General features: G+C 35.6%; 1 protein-coding gene and 1 pseudogene across 3 annotated transcripts in view; one reads left to right on the forward strand and one right to left on the reverse strand.

The window, feature by feature from the left end:
- The window catches only part of SEC24B (SEC24 homolog B, COPII coat complex component), a 103,994-nt gene that overhangs the window by 16,425 nt on the left and 74,110 nt on the right, over positions 1-13,459 (reverse strand). For all 3 annotated transcript variants that reach the window (XM_064384021.1, XM_064384019.1, XM_064384020.1), the window contains 7 exons: positions 12,658-12,760; positions 10,669-10,795; positions 9,517-9,626; positions 7,017-7,129; positions 2,555-2,673; positions 2,182-2,237; positions 1,732-1,938 (listed from right to left, as the gene is read on the reverse strand). In XM_064384021.1, coding sequence (XP_064240091.1) covers positions 1,732-1,938; positions 2,182-2,237; positions 2,555-2,673; positions 7,017-7,129; positions 9,517-9,626; positions 10,669-10,795; positions 12,658-12,760 — 835 coding nt within the window. The remainder of the gene's footprint in view (positions 1-1,731; positions 1,939-2,181; positions 2,238-2,554; positions 2,674-7,016; positions 7,130-9,516; positions 9,627-10,668; positions 10,796-12,657; positions 12,761-13,459) is intronic.
- Positions 3,768-3,894, forward strand: LOC135277886 (U2 spliceosomal RNA; annotated as a pseudogene).

Raw genomic sequence — 13,459 nt, forward strand, 5'->3', positions numbered from 1 at the left:
ATTTCTATGAACAGTGAAATACGGTGCCTTTTTTCTCTAGCATATTGGTGAAGAATAAAAAAGCAACACTAATGGTGGTTACAGGATGAGAATCCTTAAGAAGAGAGTTTGATTAAAAAAACCCAATAAACAAAACATTCTTTATTTAGTAACTTAAATAAAGATTATGCCCTTTAACCCAAATATTTCACTTCTAGGAATAATTTCACTTCTAGGTATTTATCCTAAGGCAAAACTAGATATGTGGTTAAAGATTTGTGACACTATTAAAACTGTTTAATTCATATTTATAACTACTTATGACATTTTCTCAAATAAATACTGAGGCCAGACAAAACTTATACAAAAGAAAAATGAATATTTTAGTTCATTTGTTTGAAATACGGGCTTTAAAATGCCCTGACCAAATCTTCACATAAAACCCAAGTAATGTTCAGCTTTGTATAATAAATAAATAATATTTTATTATTATTATTACTGTGGTTTTTTTTTTTTTTTTTCAGACAGTCTCACTCTGTTGCCCAGGCTGGAGTGCAGTGTCAGTGATCACAGCTCACTGCAACCTCTGCCTCCCCGGTTCAAGAGAATCTCCTGCCTCAGCCACCCGATTAGCTGGGATTACAGGTATGCACCACTGCACCCAGCTAATTTTTGTATTTTTAGTAGAGACGGGGTTTTGCAATATTGGCCATGCTGTTCTTAAACTCCCAGACTCAAGTGATCCACCCTCCCTGGCGTCCCAAAGTGCTGAGATTACAGGTGTGAGCCACTGCACCTGGCCATTACTGTTATTTTTTGAGATGGGGTCTTGTTACATTGCCCAAGCTGGTTTAGAACTCCTAAGCTCAAATGATCCTCTAGCCTCGGCCTCTTGAGTAGCTAACATTACAGGCAGATGCCACCACACCCAGCCCTTTTTAAAAAGTAGTGCAAATACAGGTCTGGCTCGTAACTGTAATCACAGCACTCTGGAGGGCTGAGGCAGGAGGATTGCTTGATCTCAGCAGTTTGAGGCCAGCCTAGGGAACACAGCAAGATCTTGTCTCTACTTTTAAAAAATAAAAGAAAAAAAATACCGAAGACAAACTATTCAATGGCTGAAAAGCAATCAATTAATTGATTACTTTCGTATTTACTTTCTCTGTGACTTCAGAGAACACTCACAATATATTCTCCAATGAAAAAGGCCAGTTTAAAAAAAAATATATATATATATATATGCATGTATGATGCCCAATTATGCTTATTTGTATGTTTATATAACTAAATGCTATTATCTTGTTAGATTACTGATGATTTATGCTTTTCTCCACTTTCCAAGATCATTATATACAATGATCTATGTTATCTTTATAATCACAAAATTTATTAGTATGAGCATGTTGAATTACAATAGCTCACATTTACTAAGTTTTACCACTTGAGTAATAGAAAAGAACACTGGAGTCAGAAAATCAAGTCACATTTTTACCATTAAATAGTTATTTAACCTTTAGATAGATACTCTACTTCCTCATCTATAAAATGAAACGATTAGACTAAATGATTTCTAAATTTCTATGACTTACAAAGTAATAAAAAGAATATTCTGTGACACAAAAACAAAAATATAATTTGAGCTAAAAACTCTCTTGTTAATTTATTATTAATGAAGTAGAAAAGTTAAAAAAAAAGTAGACTAATAAATAATTACACAATCTTGAATACGACAAAAAACTAAATATAAAATACCTTTGTACTCGATCTCTGATTAGGATCTTCTCTGGATTGCAGAAGTCCTGCACCCAAGGAAGGTAATTGTGTTTGAAATACAGACACACGGCCACCTGTTGGAGACATTAATTTAAAGGCAGCCTGAAGCGCAGGACCAAGGGCACTGTGTGTTTCTCTTGTATTGGTGAACATATTTGGTAATGCATTCAGTAAGTCTTTTATAAGCTAGGAAAACAAAGATGAAAAGTTGAGTTACTGAGAAAGCAAAGGAATAATCTTTTAAAACATTCCATAGTATATCATGTGTCACTGTATTTCTGGGGACTGAAACTGAGGGGTCAATAGATATGACACTTACATTGTCTATTATTTGTACTATTAATATAGCACGTAAACAAATGTTAAACATTTTAGTTACCAGTCGAAATATAAATATTTTTATGCTTTAAGAAAATAAATCGATCTTACCTCTTTACTTTCATATAGATTCACAAGTAAACTATCCGGTGTAGGTAGAAAAACATCTATAGGGAAAACATATATTTTAATCAACAAATCAAGTCAAAAGAATACATTGAAAATCTTGGTTTTTATCAGGTCATACATGTAACGTGTACCATAATATTGCTTTATTAAACACACATACTCTGTATATATTATACATATGTAATTGCAATAAATACACAGGTGTAAATAACTTAGAATCAAGTATTTCCAGAAAAACAATTATTTTGAAAAAATACTAAAGTGTATGACATTATCCTCACAGTATATAGCAAATAAAGTAGCCCCCATTTCAAAGTCTGTAGTTACAAAGACTTTTCTTTTACTGACTGCTTACCATCTATATCAGACACAATCAACATTTGAGGCTGTGATAATCCTTCTTGTAAATTGTAGAAATGAATAGTGCTATCAAAGGTCATGAATCCTATTCTTGTTCGTGAATCTCCAGGAAGCCTAAAGAAAAAAAATGACAATTTTAAATTCAAAGTGCTCAGTAACATATTTCATTTCAGAAAATAATGAAATAGTAATTTAAGTCTAAGGATAATTACACATATGCTTTTTTATAGGGGACAGAAAAATTATCCCTATCTAAACAAATATATATCAGAGAAGATGACCAAAGGGAAAACTTACTCATATTTCCAGTTCCAATATTAGAACAATAGTGTATCTTGCTTAAGCATTTTAAAGGCAGAATGACAAATGAGTACTTTCCAAGAAAACATTGAATATAATTGCAAATCAGATTTTAATGTGTGAAATTTTAAACAAAACCCACACTTATGAACACTGAAACATTTCATCTATCATTAATCTTTAAAAATGTTGTTAGAGCTCAGTTTTCAAAAGTCGATGCCGCAGTATAAAAGAATAAATTACCATTTCATTGCCTGTAAAGCTTTCTTAATAAGATAGATGCTTCATCTTACAGAAGTATATTACTTAGTACCACCAACTAATTTACTGTTTTAGCAATGCCTTTAAAATATTTTTGGTTATTACAGGATGCCAAAATAGAACATGCAACAAAGCAAGAAACATTATTACTGCTATGGATGGTGGACAAGGTAATTCAGATACAGTCTGCAAGGTAGGTCAAGAGAATTTTCAGAAAATAGAATGCAACAAGTTATGTGGATGTTCAGCTTACCAATATGGGCAATATTTATGATGTTTCCACAGACTAATCTTCACTACTGTGAGAATTCTAAGATCACTGAGGGGTGGGGTCATTTGTTACTGGTTAGAAGAGACTACGGACCTATCCCAAGCTACAAATATATAGAGTTGATCTGAAACTGCTCCAGCATCAAACTCTTCTTTCTCAAAGAAGTTTCTACAGCCCTTTCCAAAAACATCTTAATATATTTGTTGCTATTCTATAACTTTTTTCTTTTACTTTCCAAGTGCTTCTATTTTCCACTGTAATCAAATAGAAATAATTTTTAAAAACATTTTCCATTCCCAGTTTTATACTTTTGCTTTTGCAAAGTCTATTTAATTTACAAGTTGTCAATCACCTCTGTCAGTGTGGCTCCTATATCATACTTTTCATTACAAGGCTAACAGATTAAACGGATTTCTGGAGCACAGTGACGGAACAGGAGCTTGCTCCATCCACTCCATACATCAACCTGGTATTATAGTACCTCCAAGAATGGTGTATCCTCTTGGGGGATTAAAACTTGGTATTTAAAGATGAAAACAGGCCAGGTGCAGTGGCTCACACCTGCAATCCCAGCACTTTGGGAGGTCAAGCTGGGTGGACCACTTGAGCTCAGGAGTTCGAGATCAGTCTGCAAAACATGGCAAAACCCCGTCTCTACTAAAAATACAAAAATTAGCTGGGTGTGATGGTGTGCACCTATAGTCTCAGCTACTCAGGAGGCTGAGGTGAGAGGATCACTTGAGCTTGGGAAGTCAAGGCTGCAGTGGGCAGAGATCACAACACTGCACTCCAGCCTGGGAAACAGAGCAAGCCTCTGTTTTAAAAAAAAAAAAAAAAAAAAAAAAAAAAGGGCCGGGCAAGGTGGCTCACACCTGTAATCCCAGCACTTTGGGAGGCCGAGGTGGGCGGATCACAAGGTCAAGAGATTGAGACCATCCTGGCTAACATGGTAAAACCCCATCTCTACTAAAAATACAAAAATTAGCTGGGCATGGTGGTGTGCACCTGTAGTCCCAGCTACTCAGGAGGCTGAGACAGAAGAATCACTTGAACCTGGGAGGAGTAGGTAGAAGTGAGCCGAGATCACACCACTGCCCTCCAGCCTGGTGACAAAGCGAGACTCTGTCTCAAAAAAAAAAGACAAAAATATCAACAACAAACCAACAACAACCCAACCAATCATCTCCGTAGAGTAGTCTTCCATTGCCACTCACTGTTAAAGCTATTTTTGAAGTAAGCACTTGTGAGTAAAGCAGGGGCAAATACTTCAACCAAGGATTAACACATGAAAACTGTGGCCAGGTGTGGTGCTCATGCCTGTAATCCTAGTACTTTGGGAGGCTGAGGCGGGCAGATCACCTGAGGTCGGGAGTTTTGAGACTAGCCTGACCAACATGGAGAAACCCTGTCTCTATTAAAAATACAATATTAGCCAGGTGCGGTGGCTCATGCCTGAAGTCCCAGCTACTTGGTAGGCTGAGGCAGAAGAACCACTTGAACCCAGGAGGCAGAGGTTGTGATGAGCCGAGATCACGATCGCGCTATTGCACTCCAGCCTGGGCAACAAGAGCAAAACTCTGTCTCAAAAACAAAAAAACATGAAAACTCTTAGTAACAAACACTAAAAGCAAATCTCTCAATATCTCTGAATTTTTAAAATCTGAAACATCTTAATGTTATCAGTTTCCTTTGAGGCCAAGATCAGTGATATGCAGACTATGGTGACTAGAAGTGGTACTCAACTGGGCAAGGACTCTTCAAGCTCAAATGGAAGATAGAGGAGAACCTTTTGGAATCACCAAAGTTCTTGGGACAAAGTATTCACATATAACCACCCCCGCACTTCCACACGTTAGGAACCGCTGCAATGGTGAACCACTCTTACTAACAATCTTAAGTCACAGCGCTTGTGGGTGTTAAGAGTAAAACAGAAATGTGGAAACAATCATATTTTCCAGAGATTTGGAAGGTTCATTTTTATAGCTAGATGAGGGGCTCCTTCATGACCAATCTTGGTAGACACAGAGGAGGGAATTAGAGCCAGGTATAAGCCATATACGCTATACTTGCTATTTCCATTTCCATAATCTGGATCATTATTAATGTGCCAAATTTCTTAGCCAGGTGTGGTGGTGGGCACCTGTAACCCCAGCTACTTGGGAGGCTGAGGCAAGAGAATTGCTTGAACCCTAAGGCAGAGGTTGCAGTGAGCTGAGATCATGCCAATGCACTCCAGCCTGGGTGACAGAGCGAGACTCTATCTCAAAAAATAAATAAACAAATAAAATGCTTAGTTTCTGGCTTCCTAACATATTTAGCACAAAATGAGTTCCCTCCTTCCCTTTAACCAGCTCATTCTGTCATCAATGCAATTAAAACAAGTTTGTGAAAAAAATTCCTTGCTCAGGCATAAATTACAGCCAGATTTCTCTCATCCAGATTCTTTTTTTAAAAAAAAATCCTTTTTATCTTTTTAAATTTTATTTAAACTGACAGAAAACAATGTGTGTATCTGTCATGTACAACATGGTGTTTTGAAATACACACACACACACACACACACACACACACACACACACAGTAGAATGGCTAAATCTAGCTATGAACATAGGCATTGCCTCACAAAGTAATTATTTTTGTAGTGAGAACACAACAATTCTAATCTCTTGCATTTTCCCAAGAATACAATATATCGCCATTAACTATAGTCACCATGTTGTACAACAGATCTCTTGAACTTATTCCTCCTTTGTTTTACACTTTGACTAGCATCTCTCGGAACCTCCCACCCCATGACCATCACCCTAATTCCTGGTAACAAACACTGTACTCTTGACGTTTATGAGATTTACCTTTTTAGTCCCCATTGAGAACACACAATATTTGTTTTTATTTCGCTTAATGTGATGACCTCCAGGTTTACCCATGGTATCACAAATGAGAAAAATTTTCTTCTTTTTAAAGGCTGAATAGTATTCCACTGTGTACATATACCACGGTTTCTTTATACATCCATCTGTTGATGGATACTCAGTCTGATTATGTATCTTGGCTCTTGTGAATAATGCTGCAATAAACATGAGAGTGCGGATATATCTTCCGCACACTGATTTTATTCTCTTTGGATATATTTCAAGTAGTGGGTTTGCTGGATCATATGATTATTGTTTTTAATTTTCTGAGGGACCTTTATACTGTTTTCCATAATAGCTGTCCTAATTTACATTCCCCAAAGTACACAGTTTCCCTTTTCTCCACGTCCTCACCAACATGTTATCTTTTGTCTTTCTGATAGTCTCATCCAGATTCCCGATATCCTGGCTAACTCAAGTTTTCTGGCCCCTGTGCTGAGATTGGCTAAGTCAGACAGTTAGATGAGATCTAAATTCCTGACTAAATATTAGACTTTTATTTTATAAGTCAGATAACAAGTCATAAATCGTAACTCGAGTGTCAGGATCCTTATTCTATGGTACATAAGTAGTACTCTTTTTAGCTGATAGAGAAATATAACCAAACTTAATAAAAACCAACCCCACAAACTGCTAACACTTCATATTTATATACATTTATATATGTATATATATATACACACACACGTATAGTATGAATTAAAAATACTTACTTGTCTAAATTTTCTAAGAGTGACTGGCACAAAATTGTCATATATCCAGCTTCCACTGCATTATGAGACACATCTAAAACAAACAAGTAAACTGCAGGTTGAGGAGGACGCAGCTGAAAGGAATAAAAATAAAGTAATTCATTTGGTAGGTACAATTCTTTTTATATGTCACTATTAATACTGGGCATTTACTGAATATATTAAACAAAAAAATACACAAATAGGATTGCTGTTTTATAATATGTGCTCATGAAAATGATATGCTTTTAATTTTTTTTTCTTCTTAGTTGGTTGCGGATTAAGCATGACAAGGCAGTTGATACACAGCCACAGTTAAAAAGATGGGTTAAATGTTTTTCTGGTAAGGAGTATTGGCTAAGAGTTCATTTTTTAAAAATTAGGGTGATGATTTAATTCTAAGCTCTCTAGATGTACATCCCTTCCCTTTTCCTAAAAACAAATTTTCATCCCAACAACTTGCCATTAGTACTAAGCTACTGCGTTACCTGAAAGTGACTGAATCCTAATGATTAAAGAGTCCTTGTGATGATATTGTAAATACTTTTTTTTTTTTTTTGAGAAGAGTCTCACTGTCATCCAGGCTGGAGTGCAGTGGCGTGATTTCAGCTCACTGCAATCTCTGCCTCCCAGATTTAAGCCATTCTCCTGTCTCAGCCCCCTGAGTAGCTGGGACTACAGGCACACACCACCATGCATGGCTAATTTTTGCACTTTTAGTAGAGACGGGGGTGGGGGAGGTTTGACTATGTTGGCCAGGCTGGTCATGAACTCTTGACATCAGGTGATCCACCTGCCTCAGCCCCGCAAAGTGCTGGGATTACAGGTGTGAGCCACCATGCCTGGCCTGTAAATACATTTTTTTTTTAAAAGTCCTTATGTTGATAATTATTGAAGCTTGGTGATGGGCAAAGGATGGTTCGTTATACTGTTTTCTTTGGAGTATGCTTGAAAACTGCTGCTATATAAAGTTGAAATAGGCCAGGTGCAGTGGCTCATGCCTGTAATCCCAGCACTTTGGGAAGCCAAGGTAGGTGGATTGCTTGAGTCCAGGAGTTTGATACCAGCCTGGGCAACATGGTAAAAACCCTGTCTCTAGCTTGGGTGACAGAGTAAAACTCTGTCTCAAGTAAAAATTAAATAAATAAATAAGTAAAGTAAAAATAAAAGGATATTTGAAATATTTTTAAAAATATGCTAACCAAGGGCCACATGAATCATATGGCAAAACTTAAAAGATTATTTCTTGCTTTACCACTTCAATTAGATTAAGATTCCTAAGGACCCAGAATGGAGTTGGGAATGAATCCTAAAGAAGGTAGAGCCTGAGAATAAAAGTTACCAAGAGAAAGTTTATTACAGTTAATATAGAAACAAACATGAAAATGGTAGTTAGGTGGGCATATGCCCACCTAAAATTAGACACAAAAGAACATAAAAATTACAAAAATAAAGATGAGCCAGGTGCCAAATATTTAATGCACATCAGTTTCTCCTTTTCACCGTTTTCATTAGCAGCAGTTTCAAGTTTTGTGGACAACAAGGACTAGAGATGAAGCAACAGCAGATACAGTTTTTTGTTTGTTTCTTTTTTTTTTTGAGACATAGTCTTGCCCCGTTGCCCAGGCTGGTTGCTGTGGCATAATCTCGGCTCACTGCAACCTCTGCCTCTCACTTTCAAGCGATTTTCCTGCCTTAGCCTCTCTAGTAGCTGGGATTACAAGCACACGCCACCATGCCCGGCTAATTTTTGCATTTTAAGTAGAGACAGGGTTTTACATTTTGGCCAGGCTGGTCTGGAATTCCTGACCTCAGATGATTCACTCATCTCAGCCTCCCAAAGTGCTGGGATTACAGGTGTGAGCCACCACGCCCAGCTGATAGTTTTTATAAATATGTTAAGTATGAGAAGATACAACAAAGAAGATTAGCAGAACTTAGGGCCAAGAACTCATTTCTGAAGTGAAAAGAAGAATGACATCTTAGAGTTCATATAATTAAAAAACAGCATTTTCTAACTGAAACAAGGAAAAATTAGAAACAAGTCCATATCCACTTATCTTGATAGCTGTACTTGGTGAACCAGTAAAAGAGTGATACCTTTAAGAACCTGAAAACTAAAGTTTTGGGCAAAAATGTGCATTTCTCTGTTTTGAGAGTCTTAAATGTTAAATAGTAGAAGAGTATCTATATCCATTCCATGCAAATAATCAAATCAAAATAGCCACAAATCATAGATGCTAGTGCTCATCATAAGACAGACAGAACTAATATTTGTTATTCACAGAAAGCATTCTAGGAGATCAAATAACCTTTAGAAAGAGTTTTTCTATCTGTTAAATGTAATCTTTCAGCATTAATTTATTTTTAAAAATTACAAGTATAAACAACTTCAAAATCTTGATAAGGATTCACTTAACAGAAAATTACAAATGATCAATATAATTGTGTCTCACAACAAATTTTAACACTGAATAGTTACCATATAATCTGAAGAAGCAATGAACTCCACAGTTGAATTCTGAACTTCTGGTCGTTTATGAGGCTCTCCATAAGATCGGGTGAGGGGGTTATACATAAATTCTTCAGGAACTAGATAAGAGGTCCCAGTAGAAATTTAAGATACAATTTGTAACTAAACACATACATACACACCTAAAAACCAACATCTATTATCAATATTTACATGAGGTTTAGCAATAGTTCTGTGAACGTTTAATGGTAAAAATCAATCCCTTAACCCCTCCTTAAAAAATAGAGCAGGGCTGGGCGCAGTGGACATGTCTGTAATCCTAGTACTTGGGAGTTCAAGGCTGATCAATCTCTTGAGCCCAGGAGTTCAAGACTAGCCTGGCCAACATGGCGAGACCCCGTCTCTACTAAAAATACAAAAATTAACCAGGCATGGTGGTGCAAGCCTGTAGTCTCAGTCGGGTGGCTGAGGGATGAGAACAGCTTGAACCTGGAAAGCAGAGATTGCAGTGAGCCATATCGCACAACTGCACTCCAGCCTGTGTGACAGCAAGACCCTGTCTCAAAAATAAAATAAAATAAAATAAAATAAAAAATAGATCAGAAGGATAAAAAAACTTATGTTCTCAAAATCAGGTAAGAAAACTAGGATGCAAGTAACCTTCTTTCTTAGACTTGTGTCCTATTTATTTTATCAAATGCCATGAAAAAAAAATCAGAGAAACATAATTTGAAAGCAACTCTAGTAAGGGAACCTAAGAAATGAATAAAGGGAACAAGAGACTGACACATATATGTGCACGCATCCAGACATACTGGCAAAATTCTACCTGAGTTGAATTAACCAAATATACAAATGTAAGACAATTTTATTTTTGGGGGCAAACATAATTAGTCTGCATAAGCTCACCTGCATAAGTGTCACTATTTCTATTTTTTTTACTTTGTCCTCACTGTTACGCTCCTCATTTTCAGTTATTCCCTTGGTCAGCCAAAATGAAGCCTTAGCCTAGTCCTAGCCCTAGCCTATATTCCTTTGGCTAAAAATGGCATAAAAATTATTTTTTAAGAAATCAAGAGAGAAACCAGTACATGACAAAAATGTCAAAAAAAGTTGAAAATAGGATTAAAACATATTTATTTTAAGAATCTAAAAACTCACCATCATTAACTCTATAGCACAAATTGCATTTCCATCTACGTTGATCAATGAAGGATACAAAGGGGTTAATATATGTTCGACAAGATCGGCACCTCACAATGGTATTTGATGTTATCACTGGTAATTGCTAGGAAATAAAATAAAGAAGTTGTAGCAGAAAAAGGCACCCTGAGGAAAAACAGAACATATACTGCTCTGCTCCATATACAGAACAGAAACCTTAACTGTTTTTATATGGAAGCATATCAATAAAATCCAGGGATGTGCTGAGCAACACATGCAGCCATCAGGTTTTCTCCCTCTTGTCACAAATCGTAACATTAAAACAAAGTCACACCAAATACTGGCCAAGAAAATAATGTAAGTTAGATCTCATCAGCTGAACTTTAGAAATAACAGTGAGAGAGAAACATATACCATATACAAATGCCTCTGTCTTTGTTGACTGCACCTGGTACTACACTATTAGGCACTGCTCATTAGACTGCTACAGCAACTTCTGATGGGAGCTGAGGCTAGAAGCAGCCAAACACAACGTGCCTTTAAAAAAATGCATCTCTATGCTTGGTTTGGGAAAGGAATTTTACATTTAAGAAGAAAAGTTAGAAAATATGAAAAAAGATTAAGAGATCACATATTATTCTAGCCCCTGAATTAATCTGCTTCATTTTAGTATATTTCATTGTTTTTTTAATATCTGCACATGAACATTTATGATCTTTGTATTTAATTTTTTCACATATATTATTATTATTACACAAGTAACCACATATCTGTTGTAAAAAAGAAGTCAGGAAATAGAGTTAACTGAGACTGAAAACATAAAAAAATTACAGAATTCTACATCCCAGAGGATGTCACTGTAAACAATTTAGTATATACACTTCGAGAAGGTATCATGCATGGTATCTGTATTTAGAGAAAAACTCTCACCTATGTATATAGGAAATTAACTGTCTTGATTTAGAGATAAGGTTTTAAGAGTATTATAGGTGATTAAAAATATTTACTGAATGAATAAATTCATGGTACCTATTACGTATTATAATTTTTTATTTTCTATTCATTTTGATCTTTTCTATACTTCCTAGTAATAAAGTAAGCTTCACAAGGAAGCTTTTTAAGCTTTGTATCTCTAGCATTTAGCTTGACAGGTAGGTAGTCAATCAATATTTCTTGGATGAATAGGAGCAAAAGAAAACTTAGCACCAGTAAGAAGGGTAGTAAACAACAGTAGTGAAAAAGTTTGAGAGAGAAACACAACTTACAAAGTACAAACAGAAGCTCTGAATAAAATTATTTTTGAAGTTTTAAAAATTTTAAACTCTTAAAACTTTAAACATTTAAAACTCTTAAAACTTTAAAAGTTTAAAAATGTACAAGTTTTAAAATTTTTAAAGTTTAAAAATCCCTATTATAACAAAGTTTATTTTTTAATTAAAAATTTGTTTAATTTGTTAAGAAACAATCAGACAGCTTTCCAGTCTAAGTAGACATCATTGTTGGTGTTTCCTTTGTGTTTAATAAAGACTCCTAAAGCATATCTACCTTCCATGGCCATTCCACCTTCCAAAACTACTGATCTTTCAAAATCCAGGTCAGACTTACAGAAAACTTTTGCTACTGTATCCACAGGGAATCAGTTCTCATACTGTACTCTCTACCTAAGTATCTCAAAGAATTTGATTAATTACATGTATTAGTTCTCCTGCACTGTAATTATTGTTTTTACATCTTTGTCCCGTTAGATGAGAACTTTTCGGTGGCAAATTCAATGACTTGATCATCTCTGTACTACCAGTGCTTAGTTTAGAGCTTGCCACAAAGCAGGTGCTCAGAAAATGTTTGCCAAGTTGAATGTTACAGAAATGATTATTTCTAACTTCAAATAAAAGAAGATAAAGAAAATTCTAAGAAAATATAAAATTTAAGACCTTGTACATGCGCATAAATGTCGGAACTCATAAATACTTCAAAATGTTACTTTACCGTTAGGTCTCTGAAAGGATGTAACAACAATCCTAAAGGAAGCTTAGCTTTATTCAGTAAAGCCTGTGTCTGTGGAATATTTGTCAAAGTACACCGAAATGAACTGCAAAAAACATAAACAACATGGAGTATAACAGCTATCAGAGAAAAATACACTGAAGTAGTTAAGATAATTAAGAGCATTTAGGGGATATAGTGAAAATCCTTTGGGCATGTAATTATAACTATAAGCAAGAAGGTCCTGATAAACTAGGCATGCATGTAATATATGCCAAAAGATCTAAGTTGAAAAGTCAACACTTTCATGGCAGAAAAGTAGTACACATTCAGAGGAGACCAATTACTCCATTATGACTAGCCTGGAGGACATAAATAGGAGTACATAGAAAACAGAGTGAAAAGGCATTATTTCTTCGTCTTTAATTATTCTGTTACTGCTTTCCTGCCCCCTTTGCACCTGTCGAACTCCCACTCTTACTACAAGACTCATCAAGATTATTGCTTATAACCATGCTCACCCCTAATTCCCCGTCAGAAGGAATGACTTCTTTCTCCGTGCTCTATGTTTATGCTTCTATATGATATTAATTAGTCTGATTTACTTTAATTGGTTGTTTATCTTGTCTGTCTTCACCACTTGAGATCAGAGAGCATTTTGTCTTTGTATCACCCTAGCCCAGTTTCCCTCATTGAGTAGGTGCTTATAACTTATGAAGTTTTAAGGTCAATAAACAAAGAATGAAAAAACGAGAGGCCAAAGAAGTAAAAAGCAGAAGTACTGAAAGCCAGGCAAGAAATTTTA

This window comes from Aotus nancymaae, unplaced genomic scaffold (assembly GCF_030222135.1).
Source record: "Aotus nancymaae isolate 86718 unplaced genomic scaffold, 86718_ANA_hifiasm-v0.15.2.pri h1tg000033l, whole genome shotgun sequence".
Classification (NCBI taxonomy): domain Eukaryota; kingdom Metazoa; phylum Chordata; class Mammalia; order Primates; family Aotidae; genus Aotus; species Aotus nancymaae.